At 35.8% G+C, this 25,166-nt stretch overlaps 2 protein-coding genes across 2 annotated transcripts; both read right to left on the bottom strand.

The window, feature by feature from the left end:
- Positions 1-2,193: 2,193 nt before the first annotated feature.
- On the bottom strand, positions 2,194-11,652 carry LOC123553252 (uncharacterized). Its single transcript, XM_045342996.2, has 5 exons — positions 11,527-11,652; positions 5,381-5,413; positions 3,924-4,029; positions 2,832-2,959; positions 2,194-2,456 (listed from the first exon to the last, which is right to left on the bottom strand). Exons 1-5 carry the CDS (start codon positions 11,573-11,575, stop codon positions 2,356-2,358), a joined length of 417 nt encoding a protein of 138 aa, XP_045198931.2. The 5' UTR covers positions 11,576-11,652; the 3' UTR covers positions 2,194-2,355.
- Positions 11,653-13,321: 1,669 nt separating this feature from the next.
- Positions 13,322-23,142, bottom strand: LOC128556563 (uncharacterized). The gene is made up of 6 exons (XM_053542070.1): positions 23,021-23,142; positions 19,505-19,713; positions 16,755-16,895; positions 15,904-15,948; positions 15,501-15,654; positions 13,322-13,336 (listed from the first exon to the last, which is right to left on the bottom strand). The coding sequence occupies exons 2-6, from the start codon at positions 19,702-19,704 to the stop codon at positions 13,322-13,324; spliced, it is 555 nt and encodes a 184-aa protein (XP_053398045.1). The 5' UTR covers positions 19,705-19,713; positions 23,021-23,142.
- Positions 23,143-25,166: the final 2,024 nt, after the last annotated feature.

Raw genomic sequence — 25,166 nt, 5'->3', positions numbered from 1 at the left:
ACCAAATATCTCATATATAGAATTTTCCTCTGGCTACTTTGCCTAAATGATTTGTGTACCAATGATTTGTAAATGATTTCTATTATATATGTAAGATAGTTTCAAGGATCAGGCAAATCACTAAATGTTTCAAACTATCAATCTTCAGTTACTATTAATTAGCTCAAACTCCTATAGGCTGGAGACTCTATAGTTGACTGGTCTTTCTGTTGAAGTTCCCGTCAGACAATGTCTTTGAATCAACAACATACGAGTCCTATCGCATAGATGCTCGGCCTCTTAACAGAAGTTACAACTCTATATGATTGCCCTGACTCCTGGATGCTCAGCGCCTATATGCTATCACATGTAGCATTCAACTACCATATCCTTTCCGCAGCCTTAATGTACTAAAACGTATTAGCGTCTGATGGCCCTTTCACGCTTCCGTAGAAACAACATTTATTACACGAAACTTGTTTTGAAAATATTTCTGAAATGTCTAGGTCTGCAGCTTTCAAATACGGTTATATCTTACATCTGAGGCATATACTGACACTCTCAGACAACATCAAAAATGACATTTTGAGCGATTTGATGACGTTCCAAAAATATCAATGTACCCCTGGTCCGTTACGGACCCCTGTGGGATTTCTGTTTATCCAGAGCTCAAATATTTTTTCATAGATTAAAAGCTGACATGCTGTACTAAAGCCCAGGTGATTTCAATTCGTAATAAAGTGCTGAAAATTGGCTCCCCAAGTCCACGCGCATACATTTAGACGGGGTGACCCCTGCGCGTGACCCCTGACTATCTACGAATCAAAATGCGGCTTTCGTTTTCAAGTTTAGCATTTCTACTTTCATTTTATTTACTTCCGGAAATAGCTGAAGGTCGAGTGACGTCATTTTCTGTGTTGTCAAAAACATACATATGCCTGGCGAGATTGCATAAATATGTGCTGGCCGTCCTAAGCTTATAGATATATCCCCGATGCCTTGGCTGTACTTCGCCAATAACGCTGGAACTCTCCTACACTGTCTCAGTAGATTACCAAACTCTGGGTCTCTGTCTCAGCTTTTCGATGCTCAGCCTATATTTGCTATGGTATATAGCATTCAATTACCATAAAGGTAAAACTCCTATGCGCTGGCCGGTAAGCAGGAAACCTTGTTGAAATTCTGCAACTCTTCTTTAGTCTATGAACTTCAAACATCTTATTTTTTTAATAATTTATCCGCCCTGACAGGGTAGTTACAATAACCTCCTTCTCAAGATACTGGAATAAATTATACGTTTAATTCCCGATCGCTGGATACCGAATGCCTTCTCTGTCATCCATCTACCTATTTATAACCCAGCGGACGTGCTATTTTTAGAACTTGTTTCTGATTGGTTCAAATTTAAACATAGCGTTTTACAACGAGTACTTGCTCTATCAAATATCTGGTTCCCTTTAACTTTTGTATATGACATAATGTGTGATGCTGGGATCCAGCTATCCACATAATGAACCCAAATTATCCATAAACGACCTAAATCTTTTAATTAACAGTAATTCAATGGTAATTATAGCAATGGCAACATGAAAAGGGAGTCAAGCACTATCTGTGCTTATGTGTTACGTTATCAATACATCAAATATACAAATTATTCTGACACATACAAGCCCCAGGAAGGTGCTATGTTACGATACCATTATACCTCAGTCAGAATTCATTCACTTAGTATTTACACTGTTCTAATTTACATCTTGAGGTGCTACCCAAGTTTCAAGACAATAGCACTTTTACTTTCAACGTGTTACTTCGTCGTAATATCCGACTCATCCAATCATTTCCTGCTATGTTTGATTTTATACGCATATGAGCCGCGCCATGAGAAAACCAACATAGTGGCTTTGCGACCAGCATGGATCCAGACCGGCCTTCGCATCCTCGCATTCTGGTCAGGATCCATGCTATGTGTCGCTAACGGTTTATTTAACTGCAACAGGCTTTGAAAGCGAACAGTATGGATTCTGGATCCATGCTGGTCGCAAAGCCACTATGTTGGTTTTCTCATGGCGCGGCTCATATCGTTTTGGTGTAGATACTGTTAACAGTCCAATAAAGCTGCTTTTTTTTTGCATTTCACTATACTTACATCTATAATTGCTTTTATTTTGTTAATTTTTTTTCGTATGGGTTTGTCTTTACAATAAATAAAGGAAATAGAATTTAAATTATATATAACAATAAGGTCATTCTGTATTTAAGTGAGCACTTTTCAAATCATTAGATCAATACATCTTGATGTAGTATACAGAGAAACATTTTTCTTCAAAAGTGACATTAAAAGCGGCTGTATGAATATTGAAACATCATTTAAATATATCAAAATATTTCCACAAGGGAGGCAACTGCAACGAAACCGAACGCAAAGCTGGACATTTCTGTATTGTTACCCGAAGAGGCGACTATTGGTAAAGAGTGTCCTGAAATAAAAGCAAGATATTTCATTATGCATGAGCTATTCGTTTAGCAGGAAAAATTGCTTAGATGTGTCATTTTTCAAGATTATGTATTTCTTTGAAATTAAAACCTCCACCAGTTCACCTTTAACCGGTTTGTCTGGTTTTCGTATCAGAACAAAGCAGTGCCACGATTACACATTCAGTTTAAATGTTTTACACAGATACTAAAAAGTTCAGTAAAACCCAAACTTCTGTGAGGCATATGCCTCGAGTGAACTCCGGTATACCGATGTTTTGAGAGGAAACTGGTTGGACATTGGACATATCATGTACAATTCACAAGGAAAGACCCAAATCACAGGAGTTATCAAGTATAAAAAGTAAAATAAAAATTACCCGGGATTTGAAATGTGGAATTACATGCTCTCACAGTATAATAGTTATATTTCTTGTAGAAGTCGGCACTTGAAGGGCATGTCTTCATGATGAAATCCAGGTTACACTGGAAGCCATTTAAGGTAACACTGAAATTTATATGTTGTGTAGAAAAGACCCCAGAGCTTAAAATTATCCACAACAACCGGTGCAACGTTTGTTGCGGGTGTTTTGCGGCTATCTCCCTATATATTTTCAACATTTTCATTAACTTAAGAAAACCTATGACCTTGGACCTTCGCGGGTGAGTGGTTGAGACCGCCAACTTCGAAATGACTTCACTTTCCTCTCATCGTTGTGGGTATGAATCCTGCTTTACGGTGTTTCATGATGTCAACAGCTTTTACCTTTTAGTTTACACAGAAATTCGTACAAAGGCTGCATTGTCGAAAATGTAAAATGTCACAGGGTGAGAAAAATGTGCAGTCAGCCCGGGGCTCGAGCCCGGGAACCCCCGCTTACAGGGCGAGTGCTCTACTGACTGAGCTAACCGGCTGCCTGACACATCTTCTCCCCTAACATGACCAAGTCCGTACCGTGACATACACCCTCACAAATTGGAAATCCGTCCTCGAATTTCGGAGGGACATAATATTGCAAGCGTCGTAAGACTGACCAAGCAAGCTTGCCATGGTTCCATGTTTGGCGCCAAATGTCACAGGGTGAGAAAAAGGTGCAGTCAGTCCAGGACTCGAACCCCGGACCCCCCGCTTACAGGGCGAGGACTCTACCGACTGAGCTAACCGGCTGCCTGATACATCATCTCTCCTAACATGACCAAGTCCGTACCGTGACAAATATTTGTATATCCAATATGGAAATATACGCGGCAAAATAGCGAATTACTGACAGGAAGTAAAATAGGTCTTGGATATATGGACACTTCTTTGAATACACGATAAGGCCCCGTTATCAAACATTTTAGACTCAATAGATTCAAATGCAGAATAACATAAAAGAATGAGGCTATATTAAAGAATATATATACTGTTAGAATAATCTATAAAATTATTTGTATTTTCAAATTTGAATAACAGCTAGTCAACCACTTACCTACAAAGGTTCGGCTCCGGCATGTTTGTCTTCGCCATACAGTTCGTAAATTCTTGGTTATTTGAAGTCGTGAAGTTATTCATACATTGTCGCAAACTTTCATACTCTTGAAAAAAGAAAAGATGGCGGACCCGTCATGACAATCGGTAATTTCCGTCAGAATACGTATTCTCCGTATGTGACTTCGGCACTCTCCGGTTGTAACGGAAACCCATTTTATATGAAGTACATTTATAGCCGATGGATGCCGAATTAACAGACGAGAACATATATATACGAAGTTGCACGGAAACTGGCGAATCCATTACAATCTAAGAGAGATGTAAATAATAAGTAAGCAAAATCTTAAGTTAAATATAAAAAGTGATTGTAATGAGAAAGCTTGTTTCAGAAATGTTAAAGGTTTTCAAATCTAAAAATACAAATAATTATAACTGTTACAACGGTTTGTATGAACAAACATGAACAAGTTTTATTTAGTAACAGTGCTATGCCTTAGGTTTATTTTTTATTTTTTTTGGTTGGATTTAACGTCGCACCGACACATGATAGGTCATATGGCGACTTTCCAGCTGTAATGGTGGAGGAAGACCCCAGGTGCCCCTCCGTGCATTATTTCATCACGAGCGGGCACCTGGGTAGAACCACCGACCTTCCGTAAGTCAGCTGGATGGCTTCCTCACAGGAAGAATTCAACGCCCCGAGTGAGGCTCGAACCCACATTGATGAGGGGCAAGTGATTTGAAGTCAGCGACCTTAACCACTCGGCCACGGAGGCTCCTGCCTTAGGTTTAAGGCTGAACACAGTATAAATATGTACTGCCTGCAAATCATCACCCTGTCTGACTTATGGGTCCGGGTTTTGCATAGCATTAGCCGTAAAATTGAGGAAATAGGCACAATTTCTCTATGGGTATACAGTAACTGACGCTAGTCCAACATCCTTAGCTAAGTGTGACATTGACCTTTCAGCCAAGGATATGACGGGTTGTCGCGACATCCGTCTCACTGAAGCAATCATACGCTTTTTTTTCCAAGGAGAGACAAAGTTATTATCTGGACAAAAAATACAAGGACAGGGGGGTGGAGGGTGGACTGACCGACGGACGCATGCGCACAAGCACGCACACTTACATATGCACACACATACGCACGCACTCGCAATCATTGCCAGTTATCTATCTCGATTTAATGAAAAAAGTTCTAATTTGTAATCTTAAAGTTACGATGTCACTGATGAACTCACTAATGAGTTAAAGGTTGCGGGTAGGGATGAGGGGAAGCGGGGTCTGGTGCCAGGCAAGAGTGAACAATTTCCTCTAATAAAACTTTATTAGAGACTAAAAGGTATAAATGTTTATATTTTACTGCCATTTATCTCTAAATTTATTCTATCATGTCATTCCAAAGACGAAAAGACGACGTTAAATATGTAAGATATGATCAAACGTTCATACCCAAGCCTTGAACGTCGGCGTCGTAGACAAAGCCTGTAAATGAAAACATATAAAACATATAAAAACAACAAAAAAACCATAAAAGTCCGTTAGATACATGTATGTACATACATCTATTCATAATAAATGCATTATCTTTAAATAATTGGATCTATTTGTGAACATGTGATATAATGTAAATGAGATTTTGCATCGCTGGGCTATATTTGACATCTTCATTATCAGTATTTGTTTGTAAATGCTACAAACTTTTCAAATTAATGTTCTTCTAGTCAAAAAGCGTGGAGGAAAAAGTATTTATTGTTTTTAATTTGGTATGTCGGATCTAGGGTTCTTTTAAAGTTCAAGTTCTACGTTGTACTCTTCATAATCATTTTGAATTATATTGTGGATGTGCATGTTTTGTGACATTTGATAAATTTGAGATCAATTTCACGTGTTGCTGGGTTAAAAGAATAAGAAGTCTTCAATGCTAGAAATTCTGTTCTGACTAAACCCACAAGGTGTCTTGAAACACACTGACGGGCTGGGCGAGGCAATCCTTCATCGGCTTGATTAAAATTTACTATAATGATACCAATGAGAAATACAGTGTCTGTTTCATTGAAAAAAAAACAAACAAATATTCACTAAGAGAATATAGATAATAGACATATTAGATCCATTTCTTTTATATTCAAGTTAAAGAGACATACCGTATATCTAGCAGAAGATCTTTTTACATAATTCAAGAGGAACATTATATCGAACTAGTCCGTTTTGGGCGAATAATCGCTTTGAACATATGACGTCTGTCTTTGATAAATCGTTGTCCATTCGAAATTATACAACAACTTTATAAATAGTAATATGTGAATTTCACTTATTGCTGCTGGAATGTTTAGCTGAAATTTTTCAAGTTGGTATTGTCATATGACTAAATACAGATGCATGTAATCAAGAAAGAAGGTAAAATACCGGTAGCGTGTTTTTCACAGCAAATTCGCTTGCTGCGTTATATTCTCTAGTACATTGCTTGGTGATGTTTGGAGGTTTCTTTGATTCAATGATTACACATGGTTTCTGAAGGTATCTAACTGCACTCAATTAAAGCTAGGTATGCCTCTTTAACATTTGTTGATTCTTTACTCTAAAAAATCTATAAATACTTTGTTAGTGTGTCATTCTTTCTCTTTCGATATTCTAAAGTTATACATCATTAGAAAGCTTGCGATCTGAGCCGTTCAAAGATTAAAATTTGATATATTTTCTTTTATCTTCAAGTCTTGTGCATTGAGACGATTGCTAAACCTGACCAGGAACTTTTACATCTAGAGACAAGCGGTCGGTATACTCGTAAATAATCAATAAAAGTAGTGCGGAAATATAATGGCGGAAAAATCTGCTATAGTAAAAAACCGTCATTATTTAAGAATTTAATGGTATTCTTTTGCGGTTCATCGATGTATGAACCGTCAGGAAGTTTACACCGAAGGTGTTTATGTAAAAATTAGGTGTAAATTTCCTGACAGTTCATACATCGATGAACCGCAGAAAATTACCATTCAATTCTTGTAATTACAACTATAAAAACTTCGTCCATTTGTTTCCTATTTCAACAAAAAATGCAACCTTTTTTTTTTTTTACTGAAATGCAAGCTTTAAGAGTACCTGTGTTACGCGCATTAATTTCGTCGTCATGGACGCTTGCGAACGACTCCTTTGCATATTAATTTATGACGTACCGTTTGGGTCAAAAGTCTGAAATCGCTCGAGCGATACCATATTACACGGTTAGCGTGTAAATTTACACGCTCACCGTGTAAATTTACACGCTTACCGTGTATTTCAATCGGTAGATCTATAAAAGTACACGCTCACCGTGTATTTTTACGCGTTTACCGGGTAAAATATACGCTTAGCGTACAAATTTATACGCTTAGCGCGTATCGCTCGCTTGAGTTACACTTTTAAATAGATTAGCCAATCAAAATACATGTTACAAAGGAAGATATTTATAAAGTTTATGATTGAATTATTACTTTTAAGGAAACATACATAATATTTTCATTATATTACGAAATGTTTTGCCACTGTAAAGATGATTTCAGTCAAGTAATTTATTCTATTGTATATATGCTTTGATTAAAGACATGTATATTTTTTTATTATATCTTACCTGAAAAGCCTGCTTTATTCTTATTTTCGTCAGAAAAGAACAAGCATTTCAAGTCTAATTCCACACATCATACACATATAAAACTTGTACTTTACATTTTAAAATGTCATTTGTTACCATATATCTATTTTTTCTACAACTTCTAATAATATATATATAAATAATAATAGTATTTATTTTTCTCCGACTTTAATGACATGTAATAATTGGGGAGGGGTGGGGGAATCGAGCGGCTCCATGTCACTGAAGTTGCTGTTTTAAGTGATCTACCGGAAATCATTACGTAACTTTTATGCAAAATGACATGATAAAACATATGTCACCTAGGTTATCAGAACAGGAAATCCTTTCGAGGTTCCCTAATTAGAGCGGATCATAAAATTTACTGAAGCATATAAGATGGCTTTGATATGATACAATTTAATGCCTTCGGTCATCAATGCCACTATATATGAACGAACACGGATTAATATATCACGTGGCGGAGCTGTCTTGTGAAACGAAAATAAAAATTTCACAGGATATCTAGTATTCTAAAATCTGTAAGAATATATTTGGAAATTTAATGGACATTTATTTTTAAAACGATGAACGTGTAGTAACAAAAAAATGTAAATTCGTTAGATATGAATCAAGGACTTTAACTACTACTGATGGGAAATACTTGATATCTGGAACAACTGATACGTATTAGACCTTCCTGCTAATATAAATCTATAATTTTCTATTTTTTAATTTACACGCTGGATCATTTTCATATTGAAACTGTATCGTGCGCAAAGTCATTATCCGTAATTTAATAGAATAATTATGATAAAGCTGAATTCCGCAAAAAATAGAACAAGATTTCAAGTCTAGAACACTCTTCCCTGCTGCTACACGCACACCCCCCCCCCCCCCCCCTTCCCCCCTACCGTCCACTCTCTCTCTTTCTCTCTCTCTTCCCCCCCCCTCTCTCTCTCTCTCTCTCTTAAATCTGACCGCTACCATTTCATATTTTGAAATAGAAACTTTCAATTCGAAGAATCAATAGAAATGATAACAATTTTAAGATGATTACTATTTTTGAATACGGAATGAATTCATCCTCACTTTAGTATAAGTGGATACAATATGAAAGGCTGGACTTAATTGAATATTTCATTTTAAACTTTTTGATTATATTACAAGTATCATGCAAGCTTATTGCGGCAGGTTGTAAGTTCTACGAGGTCGAGCAAGGAAATAAGACAAATACTTTGGTTTAAATAATTGATCTTTAAATGTTCCATGTATAATTATTTTCCGTTTAGGTAATACAAATTTTACCCATTTCGGCTATGAAATAATATTCTCCATTTCGTTGTATTTATTATCCATTTCAGTAATAAGTTTGTTAGTTACATGTACTTGTGGCCCGACCTATTTGTTTATTTTCTTGGCTGTACATGTACATTTTTGATGTTTGTTAGTATAAATGTAAACAGTAATAAGCAATAAAATATGATTTAACTCGAAAAAAAAAAACTAAACGCATAATATACATTTTCTAGGCTTCGCGTGGCCGGTCGCCGGCTACCAAGAACTAAGTATATTATCCATTTCGTGAATGAAGTTATTCTCTATTTCGTTTTAGTTATAAATTATTATTCATTTCAGTAATAACTTTGTTAGTTACAGGTACGCATGATAAATAAATAACCGGGACTTCGCGTAGCCAGTCGTTGGCTACCCAGAAATAAATATTATCCATTTCGCCAATGAAATAATTCTCCATTTCGCTGTAGTTATAAATTATTATCCATTTCAGTGTAAGTTTGTTAGTTACAGGTACGCATCATCGCACAGCCGGTCGTTGGCTACCCGGAAATAAATATTATCAATTTCTTCAATGAAATTATTCTCCATTTGTTTTTAGTTGTGAATTATTTCCCATTTAATAATATACACTCGTTTAAGAAACTACTGCTGTCTGCATTTTTTTCATATGGATACAGAAGACGACATACTACTGGTCCGCGGTGAATTCGAATGCAGTCATTTTTGCAGTTCTAAACTAAATTTTGATTGGTCTATTCGCTCGAATTCTAAATTAGGAATCGGGTCAACGAAAATACACGTTGAGCGTGTAAATTTACACGCTTACCGTGTATTATGGTACCGCTCGAGCGATTTCAGACTTTTGACCCAAATGGTACGTCATATTAATTAGATCTAACGAATACGTTATGGCTTCATTGAGAAATGACAGTTGGTCACGTTTGCTAAAGCAGCCAACCAGAAACGCGCAAATCTATGAATTGAGTAATAGTTGATATTATTGATTTCTTGCACTCTCCAGAATATGTATATGATAGGTTTCACTGCTTTGTGGTTTCAAATTTAAAAACAAAAGAGAATTAAACAAAGAATATGTTAGCAAAGCCGCTCAGCAAATATATAAAAAGTGAAGTTTGACTACAGAAGAAATGTTCTTGGGAAAAAAGAATTGGAGTAATGTTGTGCACATGAATGTGATATTGCCTTGTTTAGATTCCTAGAAGGGGGTGAGCTGATGGTTGTCTACATGGAATATATTACATTTTGTATTATAGATTTTAATCGGAGAGGCGTGCAAACGGCCTTGTTCAAAGCTTTGCCAATTTAGAACTATCATAATGTGTGGAACATGGCTTGTGTAGTTGTTTTACATTTCAATTTCGCTAGTAAAGAACTTTCCAAGTGACAATATTCTAACTGGGGATAGATACAGTTGGTGCTGATAGTTTGTCTTCTCATTCCCCGTAATGAAAGCGAACAGAGCTGTTACTCATTTATCTATTAATAAGACCAGTTAAGATCTTTAGAAAATGTCATTCCAAGGTATTTAGCAGTGTCAGTGCTATTAGTGCCATCTAGAATGTACGAGAAAACATGAGTTACCCGTAATAACTCACACTTATTTGGAACATTCCTGTTTCCATGGTTCAACAGCATACAGATCACATTGTATTATATTGGAGTCTGATGATGACATGAGCAGCACAGCTGCAATAATATCTTCTTCAAAAGGTCTGATTTTGCTTTTCTTTATTGAATCAGAAAGGTCGTTTATGCAAACAAGAGACAACACGAGCATAACTACACATAAGGATCCAGCCTGGGAGTCATCTGGCATGTTTGCATAAGGGCTAACCGGTGATAACACTTACCCGAGTTGGTAACAAAGGTTTAAATTAAGGCTTGTTTTCGTTTGAGTTTCATTGTGGATGTATTTTTGACATTTTAGTAGAAAAGAACAATGAGGGAGAAGCTTGCATCTAATGGAGTAAAGCTCAGTTTTAGTTTAATTAGTAACGCAAGGTCACAGCACTGTAATTTTGATTTGTCTTTTGCAGTAAGCAAATGTGAACAGAAAATATAAGACCTACAGGTATTTTTCTATTCTTTCTATGTCACCTTTAGGACATTTTTTAAAATGAGGTAAAGATTTTTACTTTGAAATTGGTCTAGCAATGTGTGACAGTTCTGTGAACGTTGTCTATTTTATATAGAATCTATAGGGAACAGTATATAGTTATATATATATGGGTAATAATATGTAGTTGTGTTAGGCCTAGTCACCTTAATGCTAATTTAATGCTTTTGTTTATCCATATTACTTGTTTACATTGTTATGTCGGCCATGCTTTTTTCCGAGTAGTAATTTTAGATGTCAGATTGATGTCTGAATAAGATTAACGAGGGTATAGTTTTGAAAAAAGCTCTTCGTGAATATTCCAAATCGCAGTGCTCCCTTAATTACTTACAAATAAAACAATGGCCTCGCAATACCCTACTTTCATTTAAACTGAGATCATATACATTGGGCATTTAAAGATAAAGTTTCATATTTTAAACAACTCAAACATAGACATAGACATAGGAGTGATGCGAAAATATTGTATCAATGTCTAAATTTACATAGAATTACACTGATAACGCTTAGACATAATATGTTCAATTAATCTTTGCAAACAATTACACTTACCGCTGATTCCAGCGAAACTGCAGAATGCTAAAACGAATGACAATCTCATTATGCTAGTTCCTTCTTTCAAACTGTTGAACAAGTTTTCACTAACAGCAATATATAGATATGATACTAAACTACACTGTCGTCCAAAAAAAAAAAACGCAATGTAAAATTATTCCTATTAGTCAAACTTGAGCGGCGAAAGCGTGCAGAAATGCAGTTAGACGATCTAAAATAAGATCCTTCTAGAGCACAGAAAGCAATCCAGTAAAATAGAACAGTAGGAGACAGGTTAATTGAGTATTTTCCCACCTTCTCTCAACAGTTTAATAAATAGGACACTGTTCTACACAGAACATTGAATTGATTCAACTGTCTTAGTATGGAAAACATTTTAAAACCGTCATGTGCACTGCTGCTGTTGTGATGGCTGATAAAATTTATGTGAGAATCTTTCGGAAGAATTAAACGCAACCAAACAGCATAGCAACAGGTTTCACCTCTCAGGCTTCTTGGTTACCTTAAGCATGCAGTTGAATATAGACAACACGGTCACGCGTATCTTGTCACTGCAGTATGTAACTGTATTGTACTTCCGGTACAGTTAATTGCTGATAACTAAACATCTTAACAAAGAGACACCTGTTACCTATTTTATTAGTACCTTCCGTATTCCGTATAGACAGATAGATGGGAACCCGTGCGGTACTATGATGTAGCAGACAAAGGGGAACGGAGCGAAACTGCAGTACATTGCATAATACATTTAATGCTAGTTGTCAATGATGGATGCTATTTTATTGATTATTTTCCAAATGTTTTATTTTAAAACTGCAAGACAGTGTATGGAGAGCGGTGTACATACGGTCGTTTACATGTAGGTCAAATATTTACGATTAATGTTCACAAGGCAGTCTTATCTGTGTCTGCTTGCCTTAACTTGGTCTAAAATTAAACAGCTGTGATGAATAGTATTCAAATTATCTATCTAAGTTAACTCAGCTGGACTAATAGCAGTTATATAGTTAGGTCCTTCTGGATTATAGCGTCTTTTCAACGATAATGGAAAACAAAGTTCCATTTAAACAGGACTTGCTGACTTCTGTGAGGCAGAAATATCTTTACCCAGAGAAGGGTGTTGCCTTTAACCCCGCAGTGGTACCGTTTGTTAGCTATGCCCAATTTAAAATCGAGTTTGCCGGACATGGTAGAATGGTGTTGCAAGGCCTTAAAGCGTTAGCAGTAGCTAGCTTTCGGTTGATAGCCAATACTGTTGTTTATGTTGTTGATGTCCCATTATCGAGCTGGAACTGATATGCTCAAACAGATGTAAGTGGGGTAGGCCTGTAGTTTGCATGATTGCTGTAGCAGTCTTTGAACTTAAGGGTAAACACTTTCTTCACTCCAGTTTAAAGGTACATACCATTCAGCTGTGATGCCTTGTCTATTAGTGTTAATGTAGGTGTTGATTTGTTGGCATAGTCCTTAACCTTAGGATATCTTTAAGTCTCTGTCCTAGCATAAAATGCTGTTATTGTCACTTTTCGAGGGAGATTTAACAGGAGAGAAAACCCATGTTAACAGTGGCGGAGAGTAAACATATACGGCCCAGAAACGGATGATTCAAAAGTAAATGACGTCCACGTGAAAATACGACGCAAACATTTTCGCTCATTCCATGGAAATTTGAGAGAAATAAGGTATTTATCATTTCGTTTTCTATAATAGGTTTGCGCATGTTCATTTCGTGTTATAACATCATCCCTCGGAATAAGTTGGTACCCTCGCCCTAACGGGCTCGGACACTAACCTATTCCTCGGGATTCTGCAAACGTGATATCACAAAATACATGCGTTATCCCTACAATGTTACCTAGGTCAGCAGATTTGTGCAGATTTGTGAACCACAGCGTCGAACAACAGTTTTTTCAACCCCTGTACCGTGACACTAAGGTGATGCTTGTTAGGGATTGAGTATATTCCATAAGCAGAAAGAAGGAGGCTGTTCTATACTAAATTGCTTCCTTAGCGACATCGTACCAAGCAAGATCAGGTCGTAAACAAGTTTATTTGCTTTTGCATTCGCTAGAAACAGATATATACAACTGGGGTGTTTCTGACAAAAAAGAAATATTTTGTCTTTTCTCCGACTTATTTTACCTCGAATATTTTTGAATTGGTCGATAATTTGAATATTAAATAGCATCCAGCAGACATGTCATTTAATATCTGAACATTTTTACCCCTTTCACGAGGAGCAAAAGCATTGTTTTATCATCAAGTTTGTGCATTTTCGATCATTTGCTTTTTCCTAATACATGTTTAATTCTAAAGTAAAACAGGGTCAGCTAGCATTACATCTTGACTGTACCCGACCGGACACACAAAGGTAAATATTTCTTATATCTGTCCCATACAAATGCACTAGCCACGGATGGAAATATTTAAAACTTGGAATGACAACTCAGAACATAATTAGGAAGTACGAATTTAACGTTTGTGCAGTAGACAATCAAAGCGTAATGTTACATCGACTTGACATACGTTTTCTACTGTCACGGTGGTTAGTTAGCTGTTTTCATGTCCGTGTGTCTCAAAATGTAATCTATATTACATAGACATTAGCATTAATGTATTTTGGTTCTGATACTGCATTTTTAGGGATTTTCACCCGAGGACCTTGCAATACTAGTAGTAGGCTAAAATACACGAGTGGTTAAGGTCGCTGACTTCAAATCACTTGCCCCTCGTCGATGTGGGTTCGAGCCTCTCTCGGGGCGTTGAATTCTTCATGCGAGGAAGCCATCCAGCTGGCTTACGGAAGGTCGGTGGTTCTACCCAGGTGCCCGCTCGTGATGAAATAATGCACGGAGGGGCACATGGGGGCTTCCTCCACCATTAATGCTGGAAAGTCGCCATATGACCTATCATGTTTCGGTGCGACGTTAAATCCAAAAAAAGAAGAAAAAAGAAAAGAAAAGAAAACGCACTTTAAGGAGATGTCACGGCTGAGATAGTTTAGCATTATTACAATACACAGTCGGTATTGAAATTGTGTTTCCAATACATGTGCTCATTAGATAAATCCTCAATATCTATGTGAAAATAAGGGATGTGTTTTGTATGATTGCAACACTGTGAGTTGCTCTAATTACTGACAAATGACTGAAAAAATAGGAATTCGTACGAGAGATGGATAGACAAAACGACAGTGAGGTAACAATATATTCTTTTATTGTTTTAATGTACGAGTTGTAAGCTACAGTAAAGAATACCCATTTTATGAAAATCAAACTGGAAGTTAGAAATAACAGAAAAAAAATAATTAGGTCATGAGTCATCATATACCTGTCAAAATTTGTCATTAGTTTTCACAAGCTGTCAAAATTACTTTTATCTCTCTATTTTGCAAATGCATTGTTTTTGAAAGTATCTTGGACGGATATTGTAGTGTGTAACTTACTTTACATTCCACATTAATATTTGTGCTTGAAATTGCTTTTTTGAGCTCACCGACGTCACATATGAATGTCTATTGTTTTAGTTTACTGTCTGTTATAAAGGTATCAAATCTCAATATTAAGATATAAGAATTGTTCCTTTCTGGTAGACAATGGAAACTATTTGGTTGAATCATGATATAACAGTTTTTGGAAAGAACTGAATATTCTTTGGTTTTTTGTTATTCACCGGAAATTCAAAAAGTGACATCACCTTAAGGAACTCTTTCTGGTACATGTCAACGATAAAAATGCGTTGATATTTAGTTGTTTCGCTTAGCTACGCGATTGTTCTTTATGCATGTATTTTGCTTTTATTTGTTCGCTGTTTATAAACAACGGATGCATTGACATAGCTGTAGCAGCATGACAGAGGGTGCTTTGGTAGGAAACGAATTAATTCTAGCATAGAAAAACAAACAAAAATAAATATACTGTCCCAAACATAATTTATCTTGATAAAATTATGATAATAACGACGATACTTACCGAGCAATTTCTAGATCTTGCCTCGTATTCAGTCCTTTGCATCAATACCTTGCCGACGCCTTTCCCTCGAGCGCTTTCATCTACAGATATATGATCCAAATAGCACTTCGTATTTTTATCGACATCAGTAGCTCCCATGATACAGCATCGATATCTTAATGGTTTGAAAAAAAAATCGAGATTTCTTTTTATTCTCATGCAAAACGCGGAAAGTTCTATGTAGTCATATAAAAAGCTGTTTGTTTAGCTGCCATACGAAACGGGTCGAAAGCAGATATGAATCAAATGCTAGGATAATTAAATAGTAACCCTTAATTTTTAAAAATAAAGAATAAGAATAAAATTTAATACTAAAACATAATTCCTTTTTATAAAAGCAAGGTCATTTTGCGAAGAGACCTACCTCCATGCGTGCCAGCAACCTAACTCTGATACATGGTCATCTTTTCTGCAAAAATAGTACTCATATTTTTTTCTAAATATATAGCAAAAATATCTCCTTTGGGGGTTCCCTAGTACCAGCATACGTGTGAAGATGTGTCAAGTGAAAACAATTTCAACTTCACATTTTTTTCTGCTTTTTACGTTTATAACATATTCATAGCGTACCATCTGGGTAATTTACTTAAACAAAAGAACATATCCAAATGATGGTAATTATTTTCCTGTATATACAAATGTATACCTGCATGTACAAAAACGTACATGTTCGTACACATCAGAATGCACTTGAAGTTAATTGTTCTTTGGTTTCTTTCTTTGCTTCAAAAAGGTCTTCTCACATATTATATTAACAACCACAGTAGCAGTCTTTGAGTGCTTTGTGATCGCTGTAAAGAGTCTCCCCGTACTCAGTGTGTTAATATTTTCTAGTCCTTTTGGATCATGAATTGCATTCAAATTTACTTAACAGAATTCCGCTCAAGCTGGTGCTAGGGGTGTTGCACACTTTATAACCTCTAATGAACAGACACAATTAATCCGAGTCTGCTATTATGTTGCTTGAATCATTCTATGATTCCAAAAGATATTTTTTTACAAATTCTATCATGACTAGGCTCCCTTTTGTCCATCAAGATTGAAAACAAACTGGTTCTTAACCTTCAAACAGATTTGAAACTTGCCTATATTGATTCAGACTGTCGAACTGTCCTAATATCTCTAAAATTGAAATAAGAAACTAGCGTACATTTCTAAAGATGCTACTTTAAACACGCCTGGACAACATTTTGATAGAATATAAAACAAACTTACTCTATTTCCTTGTCATCTTTGAATTTTAGTTGAAGTAGCCCAACAGGTCGCCCTTCTAGTTCTGCTACAAAAGTACGATTGTAGAACGCCTGATCTTGACCTCTATGATTCGCTGCTAGATTCTTTATTGCAATTGGCAGTCTGTTGTATGTATATATAGAACATAATGGAATCATCAAGTACTTCAAATTGTGACCATCGGGTTTTGTTGGTTCGTTTTTGTTGACAGAACAAAACTACTAGGAAAGCGTTAATAGGATATTTGAGCCGTGCCATGAGAAAACCAACATAGTGGGTTTGCGACCAGCGTGGGTCCAGACCAGCCTGCACATCCGCGCAGTGTGGTCAGGATCCATGCTGTTCGCTTTCAAAGCCTATTGGAATTAGAAAAACTGTTAGCGAACAGCATGGATCCTGACCAGACTGCGCGGATGCGCAGGCTGGTCTGGATCCATGCTGGTCGCAAACCCACTATGTTGGTTTTCTCATGGCACAGTTCATTTGTTCTGTCAGTGCCTTTCTCGATAAGACTGCTAAAGCCAAGATACTACGATATGAATAAATACAGAAAGATGTTAACTTTTCCCGTTCTAGTTTCTATGTGGAGGTGGAGGTGGGTCCAACATCTTTTTGGCAGCAGGAGAATAAGTTATAATTAATGTAGACCTGCCGCTAAATAGAAAGTGTGGGGTTGTATGACAATTAACAATAATTCTCCTGCGTTCAAAGGTACCCCTGTGGTATTTTAATTGTTGTTGTGTTTTACGTCGCATCGACACAACTATAGTGAAATGGCAACTTTCCAGCTTTGGTGGTGGAGGAAGACACCAGATCCCTCTCTGTACATTATTTCATCACCGGTAGAACAACCAACCTTTTGTAAGCCGGCTTGATGGCTGTCAACGCTCCGAGTGGGTGAGGCTCGAACCCACTTCGGTGAGGGGCTAGTGATTTAAAGTCAGCGGCTGTACTCACTCGGTACCGGAGCCGGCGCCCCCTCCCCCAGTGGTATGCAAAAGTGGTGCGGTGACCCTGTAAATCATAATATAGATGGCCGGTCAACTTGATGTTCTGGGTGTGGAGGGCACACTGGACACAGCTGGTGCACAGAAGTCATAAAATGACAGGAAACGCGAGATGCAAGTGCAATAAACGAGTCATAAATCAAATGAGGTAAGCTTCCATTCTATGATTGGAGAAAAGTGCCATGCATAGGCGCACCGTATCCGGATAAATTTGTAATATGCATCATACCGTTTATACATTCACAGAAGCTATGCTTTGTGGAACTCTTTGGAGAGTACTCGATACCCTTTACACACCTGTATGGTTAATCGTGCGGTAATTAAGCTGAGTAAACTAGTCTTTTTAAAATAATAATTGTTTCAGGTAGAACTGCAATAATCTGTGTAGACCTTCTGTTTAACCCTTAGCCTGTTGATGGCAAGTGATTCTGCCTTTGCGACCAGTGTAGACCAAGATCAGCCTGCACACCCCTACAGTCTGATCATGGTCTGCACTGTTCGCCATTCTGTCAGTAACGTTTTGGTGAGCACCCCCTTTAACAGTTAATGTCCAAATTAAAAGATGGACAACTTCATTATCGAAATTTGGCAAGGTAAGGGTTAATGTTAGACCAAAATAATGATCCGAAAGGTATCCGAGGGCGGTAGTGTAATTTTTTCAATCTTTAGAATATCTTTAATAATGTCAATTTTATGACCAAAATTTATTTTTCCCATTGTGAAATCGGGCAAAATCACAATTTCGAAAACAACTTTTAACAATGTTACAATCCTTTTGCATGAAAATGGTTTAGTTAGCCTGGTTACCAACTACATAACCTTTGTTATTTATTTTCAGTCATTTCTCTTATATTCTGACCGGTCTTTTATGTTTTGAGAAGAAAAGGGACATACTTATACAAAATTTGACTAGCCTCACAGACAAGGCTTTAGTATCAGTGTATCTGCAGTATTATTTAAATACGTCACTGTATAGTTTTTGTTACCCTATCGATCATTTTAGTTCATATATTGAAATTACTAGTATAACAGAATGTTTTCATAGTTTAAAATCAGCCTTGCCCTATTCTTCAGCAGCGTTGTTGGTAATTTGATAATAATTAACAAAAGTTAAATAATGATTACACATACAAATCATATTATATGACTATAAAATACCACATTTAAAAGCCATAAGTCTATCAGGGTAAAGGAAGTCATGTTTTCTTAGAAATCGACCTAAGCTGTAGAAATATATTTTCAATGTTCAAATCGGATATCGGATTCTAGATTATCCAGCCCCGTAGCACACTGCCCTCTCACAGAGTAAAAAATGGTCAGCCCCTGAACAAGCAATGTCATTACTGGCAAAAACTAACGTGCCATATACTTTTTGAGCTATGAGCATCACAAACAAAAAATCAACTATTTTGGGTATTTCAAGGGGCATAACTCTGTAATAAGCACAAAGATTCTCAAAAAGACGGACCAAAAACAAGTAAAATTTCTTAGAGATAAGCATGGATGTTGTCAAAATATATCGTTTCCACATAAACGTTGCAGAACCATGCGATTAGAAACACTCAAAAGCATTTTCTACTATTAGCTAGAGGTCAGATGTAAAATCGTCTAGAAGAAATCGGGAATAAAGGTGGGCAGTCGATTTGAGGTATGATCTAGCCACTGACTTTTGTCAGTCCGACACTCAACAAAAGTAGAATTACCATCAAACGAAAAATTACATACTTTCTCTCTGTAATATTATACACATATTTCCCTTTGAAAGCCTCAATTTTCAATCTTCCAGCGAATTCTGCATCTTGCTGCGAATCTTTCAAATTTCGAATTGTGACCCCATTTACTGGAACAGAACCAGGTGGCGCTTCAGTACTGCTTTGCGGTTGTTGTATGATAGGAGTAACCGAACTTTGTGCGCCCAATGACATGACAACTTACTGAAATGAAAAGAATTCACCATTAGCCTAAATAATTTGATATCTTTCTGTAGGACATAAATATAAGTTATGGATATTCATTTCTTAATGATTTTCCATGTCTGATTAAGAAATCAATGCGCAAATGTTAATCTACATATCAATAAACAATTAAATGTGCTAACTTATGATAAATAAATCCCTATTTCATTATGATCATGTAATACTTAATAAATAAAAATAAACAAGAGTTTGAAATCAAGTCATGCCCTATAATATGTACTGTAAAATCACTTTTCACATACATTTATAAACTCTGTTAGGCTAAGTTTCAATGAAATAAAACCTGAAACGTCAGTATTTTTCCATATTGACGTTCAGATTTCAAATCGGGTGTGTGACGTCATTTGTGACGTCAGCTTCATTATTTTGTCGCATTTAAAAATTCTTGGTAATTCTGCACGTTTGATAAACCGGAAGTGATGGCATAACGTCTTTATCTGGATAACGTAGAATAAATAAAATCTGGAAATTAGATATAAAGCCTGAATTAGGCGTCCGAAAGAAATTAAGAAATTAAGATCTTTTCATGAATTAATGGCAACTAGTGAGTAACCAAAAACAAGCACACGGACCCCTAAATTTTATTTCACCATACTATAGGTCATAGGTTTATTTAAGTTTATGAGAAGTTTTATTAAAAAGTACATTATAGAAAAAATTCCATTCGTGAATATGTTATGAAAATTGTGACTTTCCCATAGACTCCCATCATGAAAACTTGCGCGAGGTCCAAATTTTTCAAAATAGTCCAGCAAAAATCAAGCACACGACCCTATCTTTTTTATTTGCTGAATTTTCTAATTATATGCTAAGATTTGAAAAATCAGGGTTTAATCAAATTCTATATTGTAGAAAAAAAAAATTATCCGAACGTCCAGAACTACCTTATCGACGATATTTTTAATTATACCCAGGCTAACAGATTTAAAAAGCTAGCGCGAATCATGGTTTTGCCAATCAATCCTATTCTGTCGATTATTTTGCATGAACACCGAAAAAATTTAATTTCTTAATTGAAAACAAAATATCTAATTTACAATATGCCAGTATAAGCAACAAAGTTTCATATTATTTGAGCCGTGCCATGAGAAAACCAACATAATGGGTGTGCGACCAGCATGGATCCAGACCAGCCCGCGCATCCGCGCAGGCTGGTCAGGATCCATGCTGTTCGCTAACAGTTTCTCCAATTCCAATAGGCTTTAAAAGTGAACTGCATGGATCCTGACCAGACTGCGCGGATGCGCAGGCTGGTCTGGATCCATGCTGGTCGCAAACCCATTATGTTGATTTTCCCATGGCACGGCTCATTTTATTTTACCTATATTTTTTATAAGAGTATTCATATAGATCTAACATTATTACGTTAGAATTGTTTTTTTTAATACTTACAAACATTCTAGTATAAAATCTGTCAGATATCGAACCCACACCTACAAACTTACCTGTATACTATAACGGCAATTCCCGCGCAAGTCGTGTTAAAACGTGTCTATAGTACTGCAACCTATTATATGGTGTTTTGAAAATCGAAATGTATACCAAAAAAAATAGCATATTATAAGATTATTTAATACAACGTTTCAGATGAAAACACTAATTCCTCGTTGGCAGACGAGCGATAACGCGCTCCGGTCACGAGTTCGATTCCCAGACCTGGATAATATTTTTAAAAACTGTATGTCAATAAGGATCAACGAAGACAACTAAAGTTAGTACATAGTTCCCAGCTTTTTCACTTACTGAAACATGTCACTTCGCTCTCTATCACAGCAGTATTGCGTGTCTTGTTATATTTTATCTTAGGTATGTAATAGAAAATAAAAATAAATACTTTACTACAAAATGATTATATGATGATAACCATCCACTCATCCCTTGAGCCAACATGTACTTCCTATGAATCTTATTGAATGTTTTTTAAAACCACTGTTCACCAGATCTTTCGTCAACAAAAATATTTTCACAGATCAGAAAATTACTGCAATATTTCTTATGAAGGCTTTGAAACTTAGCTCATACTTGACATATTATATGTTATGGAAACGGATGGGAATTAGTTGTTTTTACTATTTTTCCCCATGCAATATTGAAAAGCGTTGTGACGGGGTACCAGAGGTAATTTTTCATTATCATAAAACTTTAACGGTTATTAAGTACGATCCCCCGTGAAGCCAGGTAGGAAAGATTTTATTGACAAGGCGACTCGGACACTTTTTTTGTTGATTTCACGTTATTTAAGATACTTTAGAAGCAAAAGCTCAATGACTCATGTTATAATATGACTAAACTTCAATTTTAAAGAAAGATCAGTTTTAGTCAAATTCTGGAGTCCAGTCCCTTTAACATAATATTAAAACGCGTACTTACACTGCTTTGTAAATCAGACAAGTGTTACCTTTATAATATTTTACAATAGGCTGCTCATTACAGAACATCGCTGACCTCGAAACTGAACTTAACAAGGAGTAGGGCAGGCGACACCAAAATTATATAAATTATATACTATACCGATAAAAACAAACAGCTGAATACTATTTTAAAATATTTTTAAAACTATAATGATAAAATGATTACCTAGTAATCTGGTGTTAATCCATAATACCGTGTCGTTAAAAATCATTCTAATACACAGTCTTATTTATCGATCATACTACATAATGAAGGTCATTATATGGCACACAACCGTTGGAAAGGGTGGCGGTTGTAATTTACAGTCACACACAACAGGATATATATTATAGATCAATCACCAAGTGGATAAACTTTCGTTTGGCCGTGGTGACATTATATCTTACATTTACTGAACAGATCATGCACTACAAAGTTAACATTTTTATGTACTTAACGTCTAAAACTATATTTAAACCTTCAAAATAAGGAATGTATCGATCCGATGGATCGCTGTAAATTAACCTCTTATGATATAAAAGACTTATCTTGGCCAAGTTCGATAATAAACATCTTCTCAGTTAACCCAGGGTTTTGTACATTGAATAACTCAGAATTAAGGGGACGCATACTTTGTCTTTGAAATTAGAAAAAAGTGGGTGGGGTATGATAAAATTTACCTGCAAAAAAGTACAAAGTTTTGGTACATGAAATGGATACTGTTTCAACTGTTATAAGTACACAAAGGATTGCTCACTAAAATAAAAATGAGAAAAACTGAAACAAGAAAGTTATTGTTGAATTACATACGACTTATTGTGTACATTCAAAGTCAACAATTAATTTTTTTTGTGCAAAAATAATAGTGCTTTACCTTGTCCAAACATTTATCAATATCCTACGGATTCTAATTTAAAGAAACAAAAGTAAAATAAGTTCTCTGTCTTTCTTTTCATTTTGCATATGTAAGCTAAAACACAGTATTTAGTTTGTTTACAAAGTAGTGCATAAGGAAAGATATGGTGGTCAAGGAATGCCACATTCCAAAACTAAAAGAGTATATTCCCCTTAATACATTAAACATTTATCGTTACATAAGTCGAGTGGTTTACAATAAGGGCCTAGAAATGGTTCCATTATTAACTTTCAACTTGGTATTCATGAACTACAATGCACTTAAATATCAAGACATATTTAACAAACTTCTGAAAATGTATTGTCTTAAAAATCCCTAAAATAAGGTATGAAATTTGGTTGAGAGTTCCAATCAATGTGTATATGTGCAAAAGTAACATTCTAAACTTATTCACAAAACTTACTTATACACAGCAGGAATATCAATGATCAAAACTGGACGAATATACAGTTATCCTCACTTTAATGTCATTTATAATTTGTCCTTTAATTCTCCACCATACTTTTCATAACTCTGTTTGCACGAGTTGCACGAGACTGCTGTCATTCACGTAAAAAAACGGGGTCACACAAGTTGTAAATGCAATATCATCTAAACGTAATTAATGGATTATGCAGTTCAAGAAAAACTTTATCTCATAATGTAATGAACAAGTATAATGTTGTAACAACAACTATACTTACACTGATCTAAGTAGCAGTCGGTTTATAAGTGACTTTATTGATTCATTTTGTGTTTTGTTATTGTTGTCAAAAAGTATAACGGAAGTGCCTCACAACTGAAGCGGAAACCAGTGTGGTGCGCAAAGTAGTCCACTGTAAGTAATATGTTTTGATAAATGTCCACAGAAATTAATAATTTTCTAATATTAAAGACGAATATCTGAATAGGATTCAATATTTGATAAGAAATTATAATCATCGACATGTTTTTTTTTTAAAAAATCATACACGTGCTGACACCTAAGTTGTCTGCCGTTGTTTATTAGAGTTACCTTTCGTCCGGCGCAGTAATACTTTTTGCAGTGAATCGCCGAGAAGTCGTGGGAAAATTAAAAACCATGTAAATAAACTAAAATTAACCACCTTTTCAAGATGAATTTCAAGTGATCGACATTATGCATTTAACGCGCCTGACCTGTGTAACATCTTAGATATCTGTTCTAAGGTATTCATTGTGTAGAATGTCATGTTATGACCTTGCAATGCTAATCCCACTCTGATTTATTTGTTTACATTTTTTATCAATGAGAAATATGGCGTCCATCCCGAGCTGAAATGACGTGGCGTTAAATTTTTACATGTTTAAGCAAACCTGGTGTGTTAGAAATAAAATTTCATCCCTTCAACATTATTTGTAACACTGTTATTGTAAAAAACCTGTTTTTTCCTTATACAAAAGCTTAATATTTTGTGTTGAATGTACTTTCATAAAGACCTCTGTTTTCCTATTACATTCATAGTACCACGTCCTTATCCACAAAGTACTGAATATTACAGGTGTCCATCAGTATTATATCAGTTTAGCCCATGCTCGACTATTCGAATTATTGTCCCAGAAGCAGGAAAATGTTACCCTAAATGTTAAAATATCTATAGAGTTTCAATCCAGTACCTGCATTAGTTTTGGAGATAGTAACTTGCATGCAAAACTTTAACCAGAAATTCTATGTTCAAAAGGGAACATAATTTGACCAGAATTTGACCAGAATGCATGTCAGAGTTAGTAACTGATCTAGAAAAATAAAAAAATACGTTTCAAATCTATGCCTTTAAATGATAGCTGTATGTACTTGCACGCAAAACTTTAACCAGGATTTTCTAAGTCCAAAAGTGGTATTATTTGGCCAAAATGCAGGTTAGTGTTATGGGACTTGATGCTATCAGCTAGTTTTATAACCCCGAAGACGCATGTGAAGTTTCAATTCAATTTCTGCGTTAGTTTTGGAGATAGTAACTTGCAGGTAAAACTTTACCCAGGATTTTCTTAGTCCAAAAGGGGCATAATTTGCTCAAAATACATGTCAGAGTTATGGAACTTGACCCAGTGAGGTTGGTAATTGACCTAGGAAAAGAAAAAAATAAGTTTCAAAACATATGCCTTT

Source organism: Mercenaria mercenaria, chromosome 4, assembly GCF_021730395.1.
Source record: "Mercenaria mercenaria strain notata chromosome 4, MADL_Memer_1, whole genome shotgun sequence".
Classification (NCBI taxonomy): Eukaryota; Metazoa; Mollusca; class Bivalvia; order Venerida; family Veneridae; genus Mercenaria; species Mercenaria mercenaria.
The sequence above is the reverse complement of the archived record's forward strand: the minus strand, read 5'-3'. Positions and strand labels throughout refer to the sequence as shown.